We start from the raw sequence: 23,202 nt of genomic DNA on the forward strand, positions 1-23,202 counted from the left end.
AGCATCTCCTTAAAGAGATACTTCTAATTAAGATAGATTTTCTCTGGCCCTTTGACTAAGGACGTCAGGATCTTTAGTAAAAAGATACTTAATGAATAGGAAGTTCATAAAGAAAAATTAGTAAAAATATAAAAGCGAATAAAAAATATTGAGTTGACTGAAAACCAAGATTCTTTTAATCTAAAAATTAATTGGTAGAAGGTGTTACGAGTTCTAGAAACATGTGCACAGTACAAAGACAGGATTGCCACTCCATTCTAGGGGAAAAATTCCCTGCATTTTCCCTGTATGAATCTGCAACATTATAAACAAGCAAAACCCTGATATTTGAAAAAGAACGTTAATATCCCGATAGTTCATCACAGTGGGTGGGAGGGGGGGAGAGAAATAAATTAATATAGCAGGAAATAAAGACGAATTTATTTTAATTGAAATAATAACATGGCGATTGAATTTATTAAACTTTCTATTTAAAGAAAAAAGACCACCTCTCTTTACCATTCATTACTGGGACTTTATAAGAGAAAAAATGTGAAAGTAAGCAGAACAATAAATATTGATTACTCATTTCATGTTCTCTAAATTAAATTAGCATAAAATTCAAGACTCAATGACAAATAAAACAATTAATAAGTTTTGCTTACATGATAGAAATTTTAATATTCACTTAAAAAAAAAAACACTAAAATTACCATTTTTTATTTTGTTTATGTTTTTTTTTTAATATTACTATTGTTTTGTAGTTTGCATATTAGGGCAGTGATTTTTACAACTTCAATAAAAAATTATAAAATTCCCTGGATTTTCGAGGTTTTTTAAAGAATTTTTCAAAATTCAATGGATTTTCCCTGTTTTTTTTTTTTTTTTTTTTTTTTTGATTTTTGAATTTCCGGTATTTTTGCTGTTTCTTCAGGTTTCCCTGTGGCATGGCAACCCTGAAAGAGACGATTATGAATTCTAAAATGACATGAATTCTAAAATGATTTCTCCGAATTCATGTACAAAGGAGCAAATGGGCATTTTCCTCATCAATATGAGACCTACTTTCTCAATCCCACATTTACCACCACAGCTTGGGACTAACAAAAGGTAGCTCAGAATAGAAATGATAAAATATTAGAAAACACGATTGATTGATAAAAACTTTACATTCTTAAAAATGCTTTTAGGTTCAGTTGAATGTCATTCATGGTGGATCAATCAATGTCACCTGCTGGTCTATATCCAAACATAAAAAATTTAAAAAACGAAAAGTAAATCTTGGACTCTAAGAAAATCAAAATAGGGTTTGTCACATTGTAGTGGAACATGGAAGCAGTAATTTTCAATGCAGGAAAATTGTCTTAAACAACTGAGACCTCCCCCCCCCCCCCCACACACACACTAATAGTGTTATAAATTTTTTATTGCCTATTTCTTTTTTTTAAGAACATTAAATATTTATATATACAGTCGTGTCTCTGAATTGCAGACAGTCATGGTAGCAGAAATTTTGTCCGTTATGGGAAAGTGTTTGCAATTAGGGAGGATGATTTCAGGAATTTTTTTTTTTTTTTTGAGCTTAAAGCTATTAACTAAACAAAAGGTACAGCTACAATGCTAATTAAAAGAGTACTATTACAGGGACAAATCCAGGATTTTTTTCTCACTACCTATTTTTGTGAAAGTATTGTATCAATATTCTATTTTTGTGAAAGTTTTTTTTTTATCCGCATTGATTTTGTGATCTTTTAAAGGCACATTCTAATTTTTGTCTTAGAAAATTAGAGCAATTTAAACATTAGTTTGAAAAGTGCAAATGTCATTAATTAATATTTTGAAAGTTTTTATTTGGGGGGGGGGGGGGGACCTAAGAGTAGGGAAAATATCATTGTATCTCAGCTCAATAAGCTTTGTACTGTATATAATTCAGGAAATCACCATCACCTAAAACTGATGCTAAAAGATTGCTTAAAAGCAATTTGGCAAAAAACAGTGAAACTTGAGTTTAATACTGTGAAAAAGTTGCGATTGTTTATATAAATAATCTTAGCATTTTATTTTATGAGTAAACTATATTTTAAATAGAAAAACATGTTTTCCATTTTAAAACACAGGTTTTTGTGGAACTTTCGTTTTTTTAACATTGTTTCTAGAATGTGTGTCGATTTTCAAAGTTAGTTTTGTGAAGCTGCTGATATTATAACTTGCTTTTGTGAAAGTACCGATTTTAAAATAAGATTTTTGTGAAAGTACCGAAAAGCGGTAGTAAAATCAACCTGTATTGGGCCCTGTATTATCATTGTGCTCTAACAGTCTTAACGTAATTGCATATTATTTACTTATAATTCATTTTAGCTAATCATTTTGTCTTGCATAAAATAAAGATAATGCCCATTAAGTAGGAACTAGTTTAAATAAATGAAATTTTCATTTAAGAGAACTTGCTTTTTTTTTTTATCATTGAAAATCAATTTCTTGACAAACAAATAATGAAATTGCTGCATGCATCTCTTTGAGACTCCTATCCTTCAAAAAAATAAATAAAAGTTTTTTTATTTAATCTCCTTTAACTGCATGTGTTTCGAAAAATCACATTTTACATTCATTTTGAAGATTATATGATTTTTATTACACTTAATTATCTTTTCAACTTAATAATAAAGTCTGAGTATGACTGGTCTAATAATTACTCAAGACAAAACATTAAAAATAATCACAAAAGATTTAAGTTTGAACCAATGAAATAGCTTACAATTTATCTATTAAGATAGCGAAAAAATCAAACTTAAAATGTTAACTTACTGCTTTGTAAATATCTACATCAACTGTTTCATTGTCAGCCTAAATTAAGAAACGTCAGTTAGTACAACAGTCATCATAAAAATTATCATAGATATAAATTTTACAATTTATTACACAGGTGAAAGATTTTGCAATTATCCCTTCCTTTTCTTTTTCATTATTTTTACTTTTTTTACAAAGTAATGTGTTTTGTCATTACGCCCTGAAATACTAATTTACTTAGTCGCATACTTCTCATTGGCTTTTAAAATATTTGCACTCAAATTTTTAAAAAAAATCATAAAACATGATACTTAAGAAATAATACTTACAGGAAACACACCTGCATGAGTGCTGTTCTCCTTGACACATAAGTCATGCTAAAAATATAGATTTTTGAAATTAAGTGAAAATTATTTTGCAAAACAGTAATTACAATTCAGTAAATAAAAAAAGCAGTTGATGAAGATACATGCTTTGCAAACAAGACATACTTAAAGGAAACTATAGCGTCTTACAAGAATATCTTAAAACTTACAACTGAAGATCATTTTAATAGCTTTAATCAATAAGTTCTGAAATTCAGTAAGTTAACTTACTATGTCTTTATTTGTATGACCAAAGAGTCCTTCAGCGAACACAGCGACAACGAAAATGTTGATGATTAATGAGACAAATAATGCCACTGCCGATTCGATGAAAAAGTACATGTTTGCTTCTTTCACTTTCTCTTTAGATTTCCTATCCACATCTCTTGACTGCAAAGTAAACAAATAATAGTTTGAAAAAAGGAAACTATAAACTTGTGCTTATATGTAGCAACAAACATATAAAGGGTGTCCCAAAATTAACGCAAGATTTGAATTTGCCACAATTTTTGCTGTGAATTGTTGGCAGCCACGGAAAAAGAACAATTTCACAGCTGGGAGTTTAGGGTTAGTAAAAATGGAGTGTTATGCTATTATACAGCCAGCGAAACAATTCAATCACTGCATGAGGAATTTCCTGTTCGTGTACTCTCTCGTTTCGGTGATATGAATTATACCCTAGATCATGTGATTTTACTTCATTAGATTTCTCCCTATGGGGTTATTTGAAGTCAAACGTCTATGTCAGCAATCCACAACCACCTGCGCATTACCTAATTGCGATATCGAGCGCCAATAACAGTAAACTGCTTGACCCGCCCAAACTTTCATTATTTTTCAAATAATTGTTCGATAATGAAAACGGATTATAGAATCGAAAACGCTCCATTTGTAATAACCCTAGACATTCAGCTGCCAAATTGTTCTTTTTTCAAGATTGCCCACAATTTATTGCAAAAATGGCTGCAAATTCAAATCTTGCGTTAATTTTGGGACACCCTTTATAACCAGAAATTACGTTGAAATAATGCCAAGTCTCATTTCTACACATTAACGTTAGAGGGGAATATTGTAGAAAGAAAACAAACTTTTTTTTCTTACTTTCTTCTATATCTAATATATAGAAAAAAATATTGGATCCGTGCAAATTTTTCAAATTTCGATAGATTTGAACGTTTTGAGGTGTGCTGGACCATTTTTGGAAAATGTCTGTGTGTGTGTGTGTCACATATGTGTGTGACCAGTTTTTTGTGACCGCTCTACAGCAAAAACTACCGCATGAAATCGAACAAAATTTGGTACACGTATGTGCCCCTATGTGAACTTGTGCTCATTGGTTTTTGGCGTGAATTCCTCCATGGGGGGGGGGAGCAATGGGACATTTCTTGAGTTATGCGTGCCTGCCACTACCCAAAAAGTAACTTGCGGAATCAAACAAAATTTGGTCCATATGTTGAACCTAACAGGAACAGGTGCTGATTCAATTTTGGTGTTAATAGCTCAAACAGGGGTTGCGCTATAGAACGTTTTTGGTCGTCAATTGTGACTGCTGTATCTCAAGAAATAATGAACTGAATCAAACAAAAATTTATGGACAAGTGGCCCTTAGAGGGTATAAGAGCTGATTCTATTTTGGTATCAACAGCTGAAAATAGGGTGGGGCAATCGAACATTCTTTTTTTCCAATTGTGAGTGTGATATCTCAAGTAATGCTACGTTCTGGATGAAATTTGGAATTAATGTCAATCCATATGTAAACAGGCATTGGTTCAATTTAGGCGCCAATCGCCCCAAGAGTTGCCAATATTTTTTTTTTTGCGAATAAAAATAGCTTTATTAATGCAACAATAAGAAAGATAAAACCATAATAGACTGTTGTCTGCGTATTTCTCGTGATTTTAATTGTATGGAAATGATCGGAAATATTATCTCAATGATTCAAAATTTGTAACTGTTGCCATCTTATGTTTGTTAACAAATAAAATATTTGGAATTAATTTAAGCAAGGTTTTTAAAATAACTTTCAAATTTTCGTTCTTTGCTTTGCTTTTGAGATAAATCAGGAATTGGGATGGTCGTCAAGTTTTTATATGTGTAATTTTGTTTTTGTTGGGAATATTGCTCCCTCGTCAAGCATGGGGTGGAGGGATCAGAATTATAAGAAAGATATAGAAGAAAGTTTCGTGATGGCCACAACATACTAGTTTTGTTACAGTTTTGAATAATTTACTTCAAAAACTTATTAAATTCCAACCATTTTAATGTTTAAAAAACAAGAGCCGGGGGACACAGTCCTACAGATGGTGTATTTATGTGAATTATGCATTTTACCCTACATTAAGTTTCCATAGTAGTTTAGTTCTTAAATATTTTGAAACAATATACATTGAAATCTGGGAGTTACCTTTACAATAGTGACTATCTCCATTAACGACCAATTTTCATTTTATTACCAATTGTTCCGCTGGTCAACTAATGTTGTAAGTTCTCAAGAAAAGACCGGATAACTTTTGTTAGCAACATCTGTTATCTATAAGACTGATTTTTCTTGGAGTCCAGGGGGTTCACTCTTGAGAAGTTTTACCAAACCTACTTAGGGGAATGTGGGGCCAAGTAAATAGTTGACTAATTCATCTCAAAATGTACAAACTGGAAATTTATTTTCAAAATTACAGTACATGGAGAAGTAACATATTTTATCACAAAATTGGCATTAAAACATTATTATTTTTTTTTTTTGGCAGTAAATTTGAACAATCAAAATAAAAAGAATCAAAAACTTTTTTTTTTCTTCGGGCAAAGTGAAAAATAAGATATTTTCCTGGGTGAAACATTTTCCATTTGATTATTAAAAATATTTTTGATTAAATGCAGAGTAGATAAAAGAATGAATGAATAAATGATTAGAAAATGAACCAATAAATATATAAATTCATTAATTAATTAATTAGAAAATAAATGAGCGAATAAACAGTGAATATCAGTAAGAAAATAAGTGATTTATTGAAGGAAGGAATGTAAATGAATAAACTAATAAATGAATACATAAACAAAAGAATCTATTTCACTTTGCCCCAGCCACTTTGCCTTGCATGCACTTGACTAATTAAGTCATTCACAAAATGTAGATCATATTTTTAAAACATAGGATATAAATAAAGATTTTTTTTAGGTAAGCAACAATTGCATATATTGTATACACAGAAAAAGAAAAAAAATGGTGCCATAGAGAAACAAGGTCGAAGTGGAGCATTTATCTTTTCCTTTTTTACATTCTGAATGGTCACTTCAGCCTCACATTTTCTCTCACGCCACGCTCTTGTTCTTTCTGTACCTGACTGAGGCATATTCACAACAAAATTGTTTATTTTAATGAAGAAAATAGATTATAAACGAGACAACTAAACAATACTGCTTTTTAATTACGGACAAAAACAATGTATAGTAATTATAAAGTTAGTTTTGTTACTAAAAGTTAAACTAATTTCGAGGTTGAACCTAAGCAATATGGATTGCACTTTAAACTGATGACTTGACTTGAATTATATGCTTGCTTGATTTCAGCTTTAAAATTTTTTTAAATTTATAAACAAAACTTACTTTATAATTACTATTATTTTTCATTGTTTTTGGCAACAATTAAAAAACAACCATGTTTCTTCCGTTACACAAAAACTTGGGGATCAGAATTTCAAAGCCCTCGCATAAGATGATTCACTTCAAAAACTTTTTGTGTTTCTGATGAACACGGAATTATTTTAGTCCTCACTGAAATTTATTTTTTTATTTTTTTGCCCTGATAATTAAGTGAAGTAAAATTTAAATGGTATATTCAGTGATTTTTTAAAAAAACGTTTTGTGATGTCACTTCAACTTGATTGTTTTTTAACTAAGTAACATTTAATCATCCAATTTTGTACCATGTTAAAATCAAACCTGCACCTGCGACATCAGAGATGAAAAACAGATGTCATGTCTTACTTCGTCGACACTCGGCCCCAAAGAAATATCTTACAAAAGAAACTATAATTGCTTTATACATCTCAACCTAAATAAAGTACTTTGTGATTAAGTTTTTACTGGCATATTTTCTCACTGCTAAGTAATTTTACTTGTTTTTTTTACTGATCAAAACTAAACATCTTTAATGTATGTGAGTAACTCTCGCAAAGAGGTAACCTGCACCTTTTTTTAAACAGGGTTCATATACTTGTGGTTAAAAAAAATTCCCTGACTTTTCCAGGTTTTCCAGGTTGTTTTTTAGAAAATTCCAGGTTACTTGCTTTATTAAAAATTAAGTTTAAAAAGCAATATTTAAAAAACAACTAAAATTGTTTAAAGTAGCTAATGCTGAAGAACTTAAACTCTTCCCCTTAGATTTAAAAAAAAAAAAAAATCCTAGATTTTTTTTCCCCCCCCCCTCTAAATTTGAAGTTTTCTTTAACCCAACACTTTGTTCAAAATTGTTTCAATTGGTTTACTACTTGTTGAAAACAAAGCACTTTCAACTTATTTTAGCGTTTCTTCGATGTCACATGTCATGCGTAATATTAGCGTTTAGCTGTAGTCGCACAGCAATCTTTTAGCATCCACATTTTTAAAATACTTGGCTTAGAATACTTAATTTTATTTTCTTATTAGAAAAAACACAAAAAATATTCCACAAAATACAAATTTTTTTTTTCAGTATAAATATGATTAACTTGTTGCATTGATTGGCATACCATATAATGCAAAATAACAAAAATCAACATCCGCCAATCATTTTTTTTTCTTTTGCATATTAAAAGATGCTTAAATTAAAATTAAAATTTTTCTTCTCAAGAAAATAGTCAATTTTTAAAAATTCATAATTTATTTCACATTTTATGTCACTTTCAATTGTTTGCATTGAGATAAACATCCAATTCTGTTTTTGGAAGTTTACGTCTACTTCCATCCTGCAAACGACCAAATATGGCGACTAAGTGAAAAATTTAAGATAATAGGTAGATTTTGGAATTTGTAGCATGAAAGTAGTTATAAATATTAATAATCCTTAAAAAACTACAATTAAAGCAAAATAATCAGTTTTTAGCACAAAGCGTCTAAATCAATTAGAATAAAAAAATGTTCTGAAGATAAAATTTTGCATTTTTCCAGAAAATAACTATGAATTATCCAGAAAAAAAGGCAAATTGTGTGTGTGTGTTTTTTTTTTCAATAGTTTGCGCTGCAATAAACATCCAATGCCGTTTTTGGGAACTTAGGCACTTAAAAAGCCTTTTGTACTTTTATCTTGTGAATGACCAAATATGGCGGCTACGCCCAAAAATAAAAAATATTTTTTTTTTTAAATAGGTAGCATGAAAACAAACTTTTCAAAAAAAATAAATCTTCATGAAACTACAATTCAATTGAAAAGATTTTAGTGCATTTGTGTCCTAAGCAATAAGGGTAAGATTAAGTTTAAAGAACAAAATTTCTCATTTCTCAAGAAAATTATTTAAAATAATAATAATAAATTTAAAAAAAACAATTTTCAGCACATCTTACGTTATTTTCATTAGTTTGCAATTAAAGAAAACATCCAATTATTCTTTGATTTTGGAAACTTAGGCATTTAAGGATCGTGTCGATTTCCATCTTGTGAATGACCAAAGGTGGCGACTACGTTTCACACGTAACATTTCCGATTAAAAAAAAAAAAGATTTCCCCCGATAGATGCTACCATCTTCAGGCTTCTTCTCCCGAAGCATTAAATTTTCTTCTTCCCTATTGAGTTTGTGCATAATTCCTGTTCACCCGAGGAATCGCTTTCGCGGGAACTATTGACAGGGTTGCCATTCAATTTTGGAAAAAAAAATCCCTGTGTTTTCCCTGTATGAAAATAAAACATTACAAACGAGCGAGCACTGATTATTTGGAAAAGAACATTAATATCTTGATAATTTCACCACAGGGTAAAAAAACGAAACACAAATTTCTAAATAAATAAGGGAAAATAAATAAGAATTCATAATAACTGAAATAATAGCATGGTGGTTGAATATATTCAACTTTTTATTCAAAAAAAAAAAACTTCTCTTAGCCACTGACCTAAAAGTGTATAAGTGACCCAGAACAATGATTATTGACGACTAATTTCAGGCACTCTAAATTATCATGAAATTCAAAATTCTATTTTTATGATAAATATTTTAATATTTACTTTAAAAAAAAAACTTTCCAGCAAAATTACCATTTTTTATTTTACTTTATTTCTGAACTTTATAAATATTCTCATTATAATTATTACTATTTATTTAATTTTTGGTAGTTTATATATTTGGGAATTGATTTTTGTACCTTTAATTTATAAGAAGGAAAAAAAAATCCCAGTATTTTCCAGGTTTTTGAGGAAATTTTCGAAATTCCCCGGATTTTCCCTGTTTTTTTGTTGATTTTTGAATTTTCTGCGTTTTCCCTGTTTTTTCAGGTTTTCCTGTGGTGTGGCAACCCTGATTGAGAGTCAAAAATGGCGGCTGCGGAAGTTTTTTTTGGTAGCCACTTTTTTTTATTGCTAGCGTCATTTTGCTTCAAATTTTTTCCCAATTTTTTTGGAACCATCGAATCGATAAAAACGAAGATTAGATCTCATGAAACAAAATTCCCTGGGGGAAAAAAATGGAAAAAAAATTTTGGGGGGGCAAATTTGGAAAATTCCCTGACTTTTCCCTGACATTTTGACCTGTGTCATTTTCCCTGACAATTCCAGGTTTTCCCTGTTTTCCCGGAGCGTACGAACCCTGTTAAATGAACGAGTTCAATGTACGGGGTAAAAAAATGAACGATCCTCAGATGAACGGATCATTAAAAAGAACCACATTGTCCATCTATAATAAACGAGCTGATGTGTGCATCACATGACTTCCTTTTACTCCAATTTAATGTCATTTCCCCATTACTGGAAATTTTAATGTGATTCAATGGTTTACTCTCTAAATATCACCAACAGTGGCCAAATTGAAATCAGATTTAAAAAAAAAAAATCACCAAATTTGTCGCCAAGTTGACGACAAAACTTGGCGACCAAAAGACTGGCGATATATCGCCAAGTGTCCGCCAAATTATAACACCACTTGAGTTTACATCGAAATTAAAAATGATCTACCCCCAAAAAGGGGCAAACGACCCTTTTAGAAACACCCGAATGCAACCAAAAGGGGAGGTGCACAACTACACCCCACTAGGAGCCTATGTACCAAATTTCAACTTTCTAGGACTTACCGTTCTTGAGTTATGCAACATACATACGCACCTATGCACATACATACATACGTACATACAGACGTCATGAGAAAACTCGTTGTAATTAACTCGGGAATCGTCAAAATGGATATTTCACAGGTCCATACGTTCTTAGGCACTTATCCAAGTGTGGTTGAGTGGAAAAAAAAACGCAACAATCATTCGGGCGCGAGTAAAATGAAAATTAAGGGCGATTTTTGAGTAAAAATTTTTTCGTCCTTTTTTATTTCCTTTTTTTGGTAAAAGGAAGTAAAAAGAGTGCTTAAACTTAAATGCTTATTGCTCTTTAAAAATCAATGATTTAAATACAGTCGGACCTCCATATATCGAAGTAGCAAATTGCCGGAAAAAAATTCGATATATAGAAATTTCGATACATAGAAACGATCTTATTTTATCCTAAAAATATCCTAAAACATTATAATTAAAGCTAATTTTCGTGTATGAAACCTAATTTCTAATTTATACGAGCATCGGATTAAATGAAAGTTAATAATTAAAAATAATAATAGAAATTACATTTCTGCGCCTTCATACATCTTCATTCTTCGGTAATTCAACTTGATCCGCAACATTAGGGGATTTTCATTTTGACAAATCGAGAGAAAAGTAAAAAATTAATCTACTTAACTTGAATGATTTTTACTGCAGCTAAAACGACTAGGAACGATAATCAACAGACAAAAGGGATGACTTGAAACTGATTTTATAATGTTATTGGTTACACCTAAGATATTTGAAATAAACTTGAAGGAATTTAAGAATTCTAAAACGAAACAACGACCTATCTACATACCTCTCAACCCCAGATTCCTTATGAGTTTCATAGAAACCTTTAGTGAACATAATTTTCTCCCCTGACTTTTATTTTTCATGAGACAAACAGTCTAAAGAGGAAAAAAAAAAAATCTACGAATGTCTCGAAAAAAAATTCGATATATAGAGATTTTTTCGATATATAGAAACAATTTTTCTATGTAATGAACATAGAAATTTGCTGGGATTTCGATATATAGAAAATTTCGATATGTGGAAGTTCGATATATGGAGGTTCGACTGTAACTTTAATTTTAAAAAAAAAGTAAATCAAAAAATTCAAGGAATGCTAATTACATGATAAATATAAACGTCTTTCTCTTGTTGCTACATTTAGAATGATCTCTTTCTCTCCCCCCCCCCTTCTTTTTAATCCAGGACACACAAAGGCGGGGAGTTATAAGTTTGACGTGTCTATGTATCTGTCTGTGGCACTATAGCGCCTAAAAGGATGGAAAATTTTTTAAAAATACATTTGTTTGAAAAAAAAAAAGAGTTTTCTTAGGTTACGTCTTCGGATGACATTAATTAACGAAGATATTAATTGAAAGGTTTTTTGCGATTTTTGTAGTGAAACATACTTAAAAATTTCAGGGTGGCGACAGGAACTGAAAATTTTTTTATCGACTTTTCCCTGATTTCCCAGATTTACGTTACCAACGATAATGTTTTCATTTCTTTGGCCTACTTGAAAAACGTTGCATATAAAATAAAATGCAGTGTTTTAAATATTTTAAGCTGTTAATTAAAAATATATTTTGAAAAGATGCTCCTTTTTAGCCTACTTTCCCAGTAAAAGTCAGAAAAAGAAGAAAAAAGCATGAAAGAAGGCTTAATGCATCTTAAAAATATCCCGAAAAACAAAAAAAAAAAGTCAAAAATAAATAAAATAATTAAATAAATATCGAAAAATTAAAAATTGGAAAGTAGGGTATTGAGATGCGAAAAAATGTCTGTCGGTCTGTCTGTCTGTCGGTCTGTCTGTCTGTCGGTCTGTCTGTCGTCAGTCTGTCTGTCTGTCTGTCTGTCCCCCCTAATAACTTTTGAATGAATAGTCCGATTCGAACAAACTTTTTTTTGTTCGAAAGATCTCGGCAAGGACACCTCCTTCCCATATTTCGCTTTTTGGTTTGAACTATTTTTTGTTCAATTTTGAACAGTTCAAAAAAACTTAACATTAGCGCCTACGGGGAAATTCAAGGCAATTCCGAACTGTGAGGCGAATTTGCTTCAAACAAACTTTGTAGAAAAAGCTTTTGATGAAAAACTTGTATATAAAATATCTTTTTGATTTGAACAATTTTCTGTTCAATTTTGAACAGTTCAAATCCCTTAACATTAGCGCCTACGGGGAAACTGAAAGTCAATGTAGATTCCGTACTTGAAGGCGGATTTACTTCAAACAAATTTTGTTGGAAATAGCTCTTGACGACGAACTCCAGACTCGGACTCCGAGAATTTAGGGGCACCTGAATCCGAATCCGACTCCTGTGCCCGACAATTAATCGGACTCCGACTCCCCAACTTCGACTATGACTTCTTAGCTTTGGCAAAAATTTATACACGGACAAATGACTGACTCCGATTCTTGGATATTCGACTCCGACTCCTTCATCCCAAAATTAGATTGACTCCGATGCTATGGTTTTAACTGTGAAATAATTATTGTTGATGTGATTTGTTTTTATTTTAACGCTAAAGTTTTTATTTAGGTATTCAGTTTTTGGTGAATAAACTCGAAGTCATTTATGTTTCTACATAAAGATACGCGCAGACGATTTTTTTTTTTTGACAATGAAAAGTTATTTCTTTACGTTGACATTTTATTGTTTTTATTTATCTTGATAAGTGCATTAATTCATTTAAAAAATTATTTTTGGCAACAGGGGAAAAAGAAACGATTTTTTTTTGATAGGATGTATTTATTTTAATGAGCTTATTAATTTTTATTATTTTTTTTCGTTTTGAAAGCTGTTGAAGAATTTTTTTTAAATGGAAAAAAGTGTATTAGCTGCTTTGTTTAAAAGTTGCTGCTATTTTATTTGTTCGTTTTTTTTTTTCTTTTTTTTACGCATCTAATTTTTTTAGATGAGTGAGGAATATTTTATTCATAGAAAGTAGCTTAAAATATTGGAAAAATATGTTTGAAACAATTTGCGATTTTAGCTATTTTGAGAACATTGATCAGGTACTAGAAAGTAGTATGGGTATACGGGAAAGTAGGCTCGTCTAGTTCTAGACAGAACTTCTTGTTTTTAGTAAAAATTGCATATTAAATTATCTACAAGGAAATATTATAAGAAATCTAAAACAAAACATACTTCTAATAACCAGTAAAAATAAGAATTCCAAGTAATTATTACAACCACTCTTAAAGACATATCTAATCATGATAAAACTAAAAAGTTTACATGGAAATAATTTTGAACTAAATTTTCAAGCAGTATAATTATTGCTGCAAGAATAACAAGTAATAGTGAAAGTATAGAAGTAATGTAGTTTTACTTGCGTAAATAATAGATATATTTATGTGAAACAAATTGAAATCCTTTAACAACCAGTCATATTGAGCTATTTTCTAAGCAAGAACCTAGGTTTTAATGAATGAATACAGCATTTTAACTATTAAAAAATATAATAATAATATTTATCTATGCACTCAATGTCAAATGATTTCATTATTTGTCGGGGGGAAAATCTCAGATTACTTTTGTAACAAACATTGAAATGAAAAAAACAATCAATCGATTTCAAAATATATATGTATATAACTTGGTTTTAAAATTGAAAAAAAAAATCTTCATATAATCGGAGGCGACAGCAAATTTTACGATGGCAAAAAACAAAGTTGATTTTCATTTAACATTTAGTTTTAGCAATTAAATTAAAAACGTGAAGAAGTAAAAACTTTTAAGCTTTTATCAGTATTAATTTAAAATACAAAATTTTTTTCTTAAAATTGTGATTACAGTACGCTAATCACTTCAAAACAATGAGTAAAGGCAAGGGAGCTAAGGCATTAATGATGGCTTCCTCTTTGCTTGTACGGTTGTTTATTTTACATAGAATGGAATGCTTGAAAGGAAAAATCGAGCTACGTAAAATAAACAACTTTACAGACACAGGAACAATCTTAGGAAGTTCATCCTGTGGTCAATAAGTTAAGATTCAATACTTTGAAGTTGAGCAAAAAAGACCACAAATATGCGGCAATGCACAATCGCACCTTATTTTTTCTTCAGACAACTGACGGAAAATGTGTAGGGAATTAGAGTACTTAATTTTGCAAAGTAAAAAAAAAATTCTTCATTTAATCAATTTTCCCTGAATTTTTGTTATTTTTTCTTGATATTTCCCTGATTAATAAAATTCCCTGATCTGTTGCCACCCTGAATTTAAAAATTCAGTACCATAATAAAGAGTAATTTTTTTCTATGCCTGATAGAATGCATTTAGAACTTTTATGTTAAGATAGAATTTGAACTATAACTTTTTTTTAATGCAGATTTTAAATACGGCTAAGGCTTTTTTTCACGCGATTTTTAACCAAATTCATTTTTGGCCCACAGGGGAAAAAAATGTAATGATTTAAAAATTTTATCTGTAGCCAGTTTTTATTTGCTAACAAATAAAATACTTGCATTTGATTTTTAATAATATAAGGTTTTTAAAAGGATTTTCAATTTTCCCTCTTGATTCTACATTTGCGATTCAGTCAGGTTTTAATTTTTAATTTTAATAATTATACTACACGTAGCGTTGCTGTTTTTGTTTTTTCATAGCATGTGATTTGAGTTGAGCCTTTTTGATATTGTTTAGTTAGGAAATAATTACTTTCTAAATTGACTTTCATTTTTCAAAAATCCTCTTTTTTTTTTTTTTTTTTTTTTGGCAAGTTAACCTGATTCACTGATTTTTACATCTACAAACCTGAATCAGTAACATTTTTCATAATTCACAGCACATTAATTTTAAATAAAAACATTTCTAAGAACAAGAAGACGTAATACCTTAACAAGTGCAGAATGAAGATATAAGTTATGAGGCATAATCACAGCACCAACAATACCAACAGCTTGCAAAAGAGCTCTACTATCACAGTTAGAACACCAAGGAACAAACAAACCTTTAACCACTTGACCTTGATCTGGCATGGCAGTGAAATACTGAAATCAAATCACAAAATACAATTATACAATAGGAAAATTTTACAACTTTACGTAAACAGATTTTTAAACAATCCCGGTCTTTCTTTCCAGTTTTAAGAAAAAAAAATTCTACATTGTAAAAGTCTAATTAACAGTAGACAACAATTTTTATTTATCTTTGCACTTCAAGTTGTGATATTTATCAGGATGAGTGTTTAAATTATTATATTTAACCCCTTGAGGACCAGCGCTCGGAAAACGAATCGCAGCTACGGGACCGAACGTTCCGAAATGGAACGCCGCCATCGGCCCGAGCATTTACAGCAGTTAAGCCTAACTGAACAAAAATATTCATATAAAATCACCATCTCAAAATAATGGCTTGAAATTTTAATTTTGCTTAAACAATGTACTACTGATTACTAATATAAAGACTATTACATTATTAGAAGGAAGTGAAATAAGTAAAATACTAAAACTTTAACCATGTGCACAAGATTAAATGATATGTGCACAAAAACAAAGTTAGAGTTTGACATCGTGAGTGTGGAATCAAAGAAAAAGAAATGTAGCAAAAAAATATGTTCCTTATGTAATTTTGATTAAAACAACTTAGGTCAACGAATTTAAACTAGTTAAATTCCCACGCAACAAGTCTCAAAACTGCTTCATAATTCATTCGAAAACATTCCCTTTCCCTCACTTCGCTAACCATTTTTATTGCACTTTTCCATTCTCCAAATGAAAAAGAATAAATAAAGAAGAACAATATCAGAAATGATTAAAAAATAATCATAAACTTCAGTGCCTCTTGAAATCATTCATGTACTCTCATCGAACGGGGAATCCAAAAGTCTGGAACACATACGCAAAAATATTTTAACCTTCCTTCCCTCCCCCATAATTTATTCAGCTGGATGTATATCTCTTTCAATTACTCGTAAGAAAAAAAAGAGTAGCAAAGATATAAACAAGAGCAGTTGAGACCTCATAAATCATATGCGCAGAGCAGTGATTCACTGTTGTTTACATAAAAAAAATATATCCCACTGAGAGGCCCAATTAAGAAACTAAAGCGTGTACATGAAGGTCAAATACCATGTGACTCGAATATGATCAAAGTAATAGCCATTTAGCGCCATCTATGATCGTTTAAATATTCAATTCAATCGTTCCATTTCGAGAAAGCATATACGTGACGCTGGGACGTCAGCGTCGATCAGAGCGCGTAGCGGAGAAGTGACGCTGGGCTGATAGGAGAGGAATCGTTGCGTAGCGTCCGCGTGACGCTGGGTGCGAACGGGTTAAACCATCATTCAACACATGCACACACAAGTAACCAAATACAGACAATCGTTTATCTCAACAGATGAGAAATTAGTCAATTAAAATCAGTTGAAAAAATGCATTAAAATATGTAAATAGGTGATATAAAATCTGAATTAAATAAAAAATTAAAATGGATGACTTAAAAAGCTACTAAATTTGGGGGGAAGCATTGATTTGAACACTATAAAGGCAACAACTTTAGAGTTTGTAAAATGGTCCATAAGAAATTTTGTGTTCCTAACTTAAGTTAATATATCGATGTTGATATTCACCAGACCTAATTTTTTTTCTTGTGCCAACAAAATCAAATTAACAACCAGAAACGATTTTATTTGTACACCAACACTTCACCATCTCTTAAAATAAAATTTAAAAAATAGTTTAATATTTAATAAAATATTTTATAAAGGTTACTTACAAAATAAGTAGATGCAATTTCAGCAACAAACTGGAGTCATTTTTAAGCAACGTTTAAAAAAATAAATAATAATACAAAGAGAAAAAAACAAACTCTTGCTGAAAATAAATTTTCATTAAATATTCACCATATAAAAGGGGGGGGGGTAAACTTTAGTTGCATACATATTAGTTTATTTAAAGGTAATTAAAAGAGTATGTATCAAATATTTCTCAGTGCCAAAGTGAATACATACACTTTTGGCAAGTTCTGGTCCTATGCAAGGCACTATCTTAAATATTTTTGTTCTCTCAAATATTATTCAATACAGAAAAGCACACGCTAAAAAAAAATGCATTAAGGAACACAAGTAGTGTCACATGACGAAGAATGAGTCACTATTTCAGAATATTATTTCAAATCACATATTTTTATTTATTTATTTTATTTTTTTCCAAATCTACTAAAAATGATTATTTAAAATTATTCATTTGTAAAAGTGAGTACAAAACATAAGACTAAGCTGAAAAAGAGAAACTATTATCTTCAAAAGCAATAAACAAAATATGTACCTCATATCCAAAAGTAATTGCCATAACAGAAATAAGAAATCCAAAAAATGCCTCTAATTTCCGCAAACCATATTTATCCAGAAGAAGAAAGGTAAATGTGTCAGCAATTGTTATAAGAACTCCCGCATAAAGGGGTATTCTGAATAAGAAAAAATCAATAATTAGGAAAATAAAGAAAAAATTGGCTAAATAAAGTAACAGCTAAAATAATAATAAAAGTTAAAGTAATATGGCTAAATAAAGTAAGATGGAAGCAAATGATGACGTTTCTAAGACAGGAATGCTGTTTTATAGTTGTAGTATCGCATGCAAGATCTTACACAGGGTAAATTAAGTTCAAGATGTTCTACAATCAGTTCTTACAGCAAGAGAAAGCTTCACTTCCCCATACACACCCTAAGAGAAATTTTCAAAAAACAAGTATCTAAACTTGTGCTTTGATGAAATATAAATGATTTACAAATCAGAGTTGGTTAAAAGTCGTGAATTTCAGGTTTGACATTTTAAAATTTCAGCCTGGGAAGTCTGATTTCACGCACATTTACACTAATTAATGACATGGACAAGAAAAAAAAAACACATTACTAAGAGTCAAAATGTCCAGACAAAAAAAAAACAATCTAATATAAGTAGGCAGTGGTAGAAAAAAAATAATCCATACTAATTTTCAGTTTAGTAGCTAATTATTCGTTCTGTAATAGTTCCAAATTTTATAAAGTTTTAAAAGACAAAAAAACAAAGAGAGCCTTTAGCAATGATTAAAAATGTAGGATTTTTTTGTAGATTCAAAACCGATTGAATATTTACAAAATGACCATTTTACCACCAATCACTTGTTCACAAAGGTTAAATAAGATGTCCAATACTAAATGTATTTTGAACAAAGAGCATTGGACTAAAAGCGAAATTATTTTGATAAAATTTAGTTATAAATGTTGACACACAAACCCCAGGATGTTTTATACAGTCTGACTCTGATCACTTGAAAACTGATTGACAAATGATTAAACAATGCCATTTGCTTATATAAGAATTATATTTGATTTTTGATTGCCTACAAATATTCATGATTCAAATTCTTCTCATCATGACACTTTCCTTGGTTCTACAGTTCTGTTATGTAATATGAGTACAGTTGAATCTTGTACATGCGAACTTCGCAGGATCGTGATAATTGCATCACGTTACGCAGATTTCACCTAATCCAATAAATTGTTAAGTAATTGTCAGCACACAGGAAGAAACAAGTATTTCATGAAAAGCAATATTTCACGTTAAGCAATTTCATGTTAATGAGGTTCGACTGTATTTGTAAGTGCTACTTTTGCAACAAACTGGAGTCTATTAGTTGGTAGGTAACTTCCATGATGGCTTGACGAGTAAAGGGTTTTGGTGCTAGAAAGACAGAGGGTCCCGTGTGGCCCTTCGTGTACTTTGTTATTCAATAACTCGAATAATATCTCACAGAGCTTAATGGAAATTTCTGACTTTTCATTATAGGACACTATTTAAATACTTGTTGAATTAATCAATCGCCTCATAGTACTGCAAATATTGATTGATCCTTATACCCAAAAAGACGGGAAGGGCCACAGTGGCTGCTAAGCTAATTTGCAATTTTTCCCTTTCTTCTAATTGTTGTAGCAAAGAAAAAATGCTATTCACTCCAGTTTAACCTCTTTATGCATCTGGTAGGGTATCCAAATGCTATAAACAGCACCAATTGCTTACCAGCCAACTGGTAGCGATTGCTCTTGGAAAGATAAACTAATTCTACCTTTTGGCGAGTAAAGAAAGATAAACTGAAATGAATCACGTAATAAGTACAGTAGGCGCCGCTTAATGTGATCACTTTGGGACAGATATAATTTGATAACAATAACCGACTGATAACAATAACCGAAAAGAATCCAGGAGACACAAAATAATGAATTTGTTCCACTTAATGAGCATTTATTTTTGCAACCTCAAATTGAAATCACAATGACTCAACTGAATGCAGTTTAAATTATAAATTATTAAATTAACAGAATGGAAATATCTGAATTTCTAAAAGTTAAAGTTAAATTATGCAATTTTTAATCACATAGTAATAGGTGAAGTAAAATATGACCGTTTTCCCTTACATTCATAAACCAGTTTCAAAGCACATTCAGCTTTTCTAGTATCTTTTTCAATATGGTTTTGCTTGTTGTTTAAATTTTAATTTAACTTCGCTTTGTTTTCAATCTCGACACAATTCTTTCATAGTTTACAAAGTAATGGTAACAATGGAGGTCCTACATCAATGCCTGCAACATGTCCAGCGACTGAATTTTTTTAGTTGCAAAAGAAAGTTTTCTTAGGGGTAGTGTGTGGTCACTGGGGGCAAACTTTCTGTAGCTTCATTCGTAGAAAAAGTTTGAACTGCTATTGAAAACCACAAAATGCTACACAGAAAGTTAGTCTCGTCAGGGTTTGCCTATGTATTTCTGTTAATTGAGGAACAAAAACAGGGAAAAAATTGAAAGTTTATGAAAAAGTGATAACAATAAACGAAGACGCTGATTATAATATCCGACTTTTTTAACGTGTGTTAACATATAAGTGTTCCAGGACTTCGTGATTTTGATAACATTAAGCGAATGATAACATTAACCGTGATCACATTGAGCGGCGCCTACTGTATTTATTTAGTCATAAAAAAAGGTGCATAGGCATGTGGAAGAATTTTTTGCACTCAGGAAATTTTTTTAAAAGAATTCACCGCAAAAATGGGTAGGGGCCGCACTGCCCCTTCAGTTTTTCTAGGTACACAGGCAATTTCAGTCTTTCTAGTGTTAATACAAAACAAACCTTAACAGTTAGTCACAAATTTGTACTATCAAAGATGAAAACTTCAAGACAAAATGACATATTATTAACTAGTGGTACCCGCACGGCTTCGCCCGTAATTGCAAAATAAAAGGTCTTTTGGTTCGCCTGTATATTTACAAATGATGTGTAGTGAATTTTCTCGCCAACTGGCTTGTGCCCATGTTACGGTTCCACGTTATGATAATTTCGTATCTCGCCAATTGGCTTGTGCCCATGTTACGGTTACACGTTATGATAATTTCGTAATTTATTCGTCCATCTTATGATATTTTTTTCTTAAAATTGGAATAGAAAAAGAACAAAATCGAATTTTCGAAAAATCGCTCCGAGGTGCACACCCCCATGCTACATACTAACTTTGTGCCAAATTTCATGAAAATCGGCCGAACGGTTTAGGCGCTATGCGCGTCACAGACATCCTACAGACATCCAGACATCCTCCGGACAGAGAGACTTTCAGCTTTATTATTAGTAAAGAAGATAAGTTGCTTCAAAAAAAGGCAGTAACCCATTTTTACCTAGTATTGGAAAGGAGATAAAACGCTATAGCAGTGCCAATGACTTCCTGCATGTCAGAACCCACGATGGCGATTTCGACCATGATCCACAGCAAGTATCGTGGGATGGGTGGAAACCTTCTCTGGCACACTTCGGCCAAGTGCAGTCCAGTCACCACACCCAAGCGAGCCGCCAATCTCTGCATCAGGAGGCCGAGAAGAGTCGCCCACATCAAGACCCACAGCAGCTTGAAGCTGGCCGCCGCCCCGGATTGCAGATCCGACTCGATGTTGCCCGGATCCAGGTAGGCTATGCTCATCAGGAAACCGGGTCCGGTGAAGGCCCATAGTTTTCGGAAGTTGAACCTGTACTGAAGGCGAATGTGAGGCGAATTTGCTTCAAACAAACTTTGTAGGAAAAAGCTTTTGATGAAAAACTTGTATATAAAATATCTTTTTGATTTGAACAATTTTCTGTTCAATTTTGAACAGTTCAAATCCCTTAACATTAGCGCCTACGGGGAAACTGAAAGTCAATGTAGATTCCGTACTTGAAGGCGGATTTACTTCAAACAAATTTTGTTGGAAATAGCTCTTGACGACGAACTCCAGACTCCGACAATTTAGGGGCACCTGAATCCAAATCCGACTCCTGTGCCCGACAATTAATCGGACTCCGACTCCCCGACTTCGACTATGATTTCCTAGCTTTGGCAAAAATTTATACACGGACAAATGACTGACTCCGATTCTTGGATATTCGACTCCGACTCCTTCATCCCAAAATGAGATTGACTCCGACTCCGACGCTATGGTTTTAACTGTGAAATAATTATTGTTGATGTGATTGTGTGTGTGAAAACTTCAAGACAAAATGACATATTATTAATAAGTTACTTCAAAAAAGGCAGTAACCCATTTTTACCTAGTATTGGAAAGGAGATAAAACGCTATAGCAGTGCCAATGACTTCCTGCATGTCAGAACCCACGATGGCGATTTCCACCATGATCCACAGCAAGTATCGCGGAATGGGTGGAAACCTTCTCTGGCACACTTCGGCCAAGTGCAGTCCAGTCACCACACCCAAGCGAGCCGCCAATCTCTGCATCAGGAGGCCGAGAAGAGTCGCCCACATCAAGACCCACAGCAGCTTGAAGCTGGCCGCCGCCCCGGATTGCAGATCCGACTCGATGTTGCCCGGATCCAGGTAGGCTATGCTCATCAGGAAACCGGGTCCGGTGAAGGCCCATAGTTTTCGGAAGTTGAACCTGTACTGAATAGGGAAGTTTTCGATTTTTCAATTTTATTTTTATACTAGCTGCGTGCCCGGCGTTGCACGGGCTACCTAAAAAATGAAAGAGATGTCCAATTGATGTTTTTGTATTACTCTGACATCAGTTTTTAAAGCGCTAAGGAGTAAATAAATACGCGTAATGCAAGGTTTACAAAACACCAGTGCAGCATATTTTTGGCAAAAATCTCTTTAACGTTAATCATGGTTTTAATGACACAAGTTATTAGTATTTTTAATTAGCACAAAAGATAAAAATATATGCATTATCAACTGTATAATCTGTGATCACATTAAAATGAATTACACCTGATAGACTATATCTGAAATATTTATGTACAATTACAATCAGCTTTTTACATAAAATGACACACACTTTTTGGTTGATTACCTGAAACTAAAGCACAAAGACTAAATAAATACCAATAAGCATTAATTTAATACCAAGACATCAGATTCCAATTTAGCTTTAGTTAAAATCCTTAAAAAAATCCCTTCTTTTGTTCAACTGTTTCACTTAAAGAAATCCAAACAATCTTAGTTTAACGTGTTCTTTTAACGATACAAACTGTATTTCAAAAATAGACACAGGAAGGAAAAATAGAGTTATTACAATTCGAAAACTCACCCATGTAACGGCAAAAAGTCCTACAAAATAAACATAATTAGTCGCACATCCTAAATGTACCAAAATATGAGGCCGGTGAATGATAAACTTACACTACAATCGATAAACATAGCTAAAGAAACAACTTTCATATGCTGAAAAGCGTTAAGAACGTTGAATGTAAAAAATAAAAAAAGGACAGACGATAAAATAAAGGCTACCAATTTTAAACTAATTTAAAATGAAATTCTAGATGGGGGGGGGGGGAAACGTTGATTTAAGATTT

General features: G+C 31.8%; 1 protein-coding gene across 1 annotated transcript in view; it reads right to left on the reverse strand.

Annotated features, from left to right (window-relative positions):
- LOC129232672 (natural resistance-associated macrophage protein 2-like) overlaps positions 1-21,375 on the reverse strand; it is a 65,012-nt gene extending 43,637 nt beyond the window's left edge. The window contains exons 1-6 of the mRNA XM_054866805.1: positions 21,038-21,375; positions 17,664-17,802; positions 15,228-15,383; positions 3,363-3,521; positions 3,096-3,143; positions 2,785-2,823 (exon numbers count right to left, since the gene is read on the reverse strand). Of these exons, the coding sequence (XP_054722780.1) occupies positions 2,785-2,823; positions 3,096-3,143; positions 3,363-3,521; positions 15,228-15,383; positions 17,664-17,802; positions 21,038-21,336 (840 nt within the window). The 5' untranslated portion in view covers positions 21,337-21,375. The remainder of the gene's footprint in view (positions 1-2,784; positions 2,824-3,095; positions 3,144-3,362; positions 3,522-15,227; positions 15,384-17,663; positions 17,803-21,037) is intronic.
- Positions 21,376-23,202: the final 1,827 nt, after the last annotated feature.

This window comes from Uloborus diversus, unplaced genomic scaffold (genome assembly GCF_026930045.1).
Source record: "Uloborus diversus isolate 005 unplaced genomic scaffold, Udiv.v.3.1 scaffold_13, whole genome shotgun sequence".
NCBI classification, from domain to species: Eukaryota; Metazoa; Arthropoda; class Arachnida; order Araneae; family Uloboridae; genus Uloborus; species Uloborus diversus.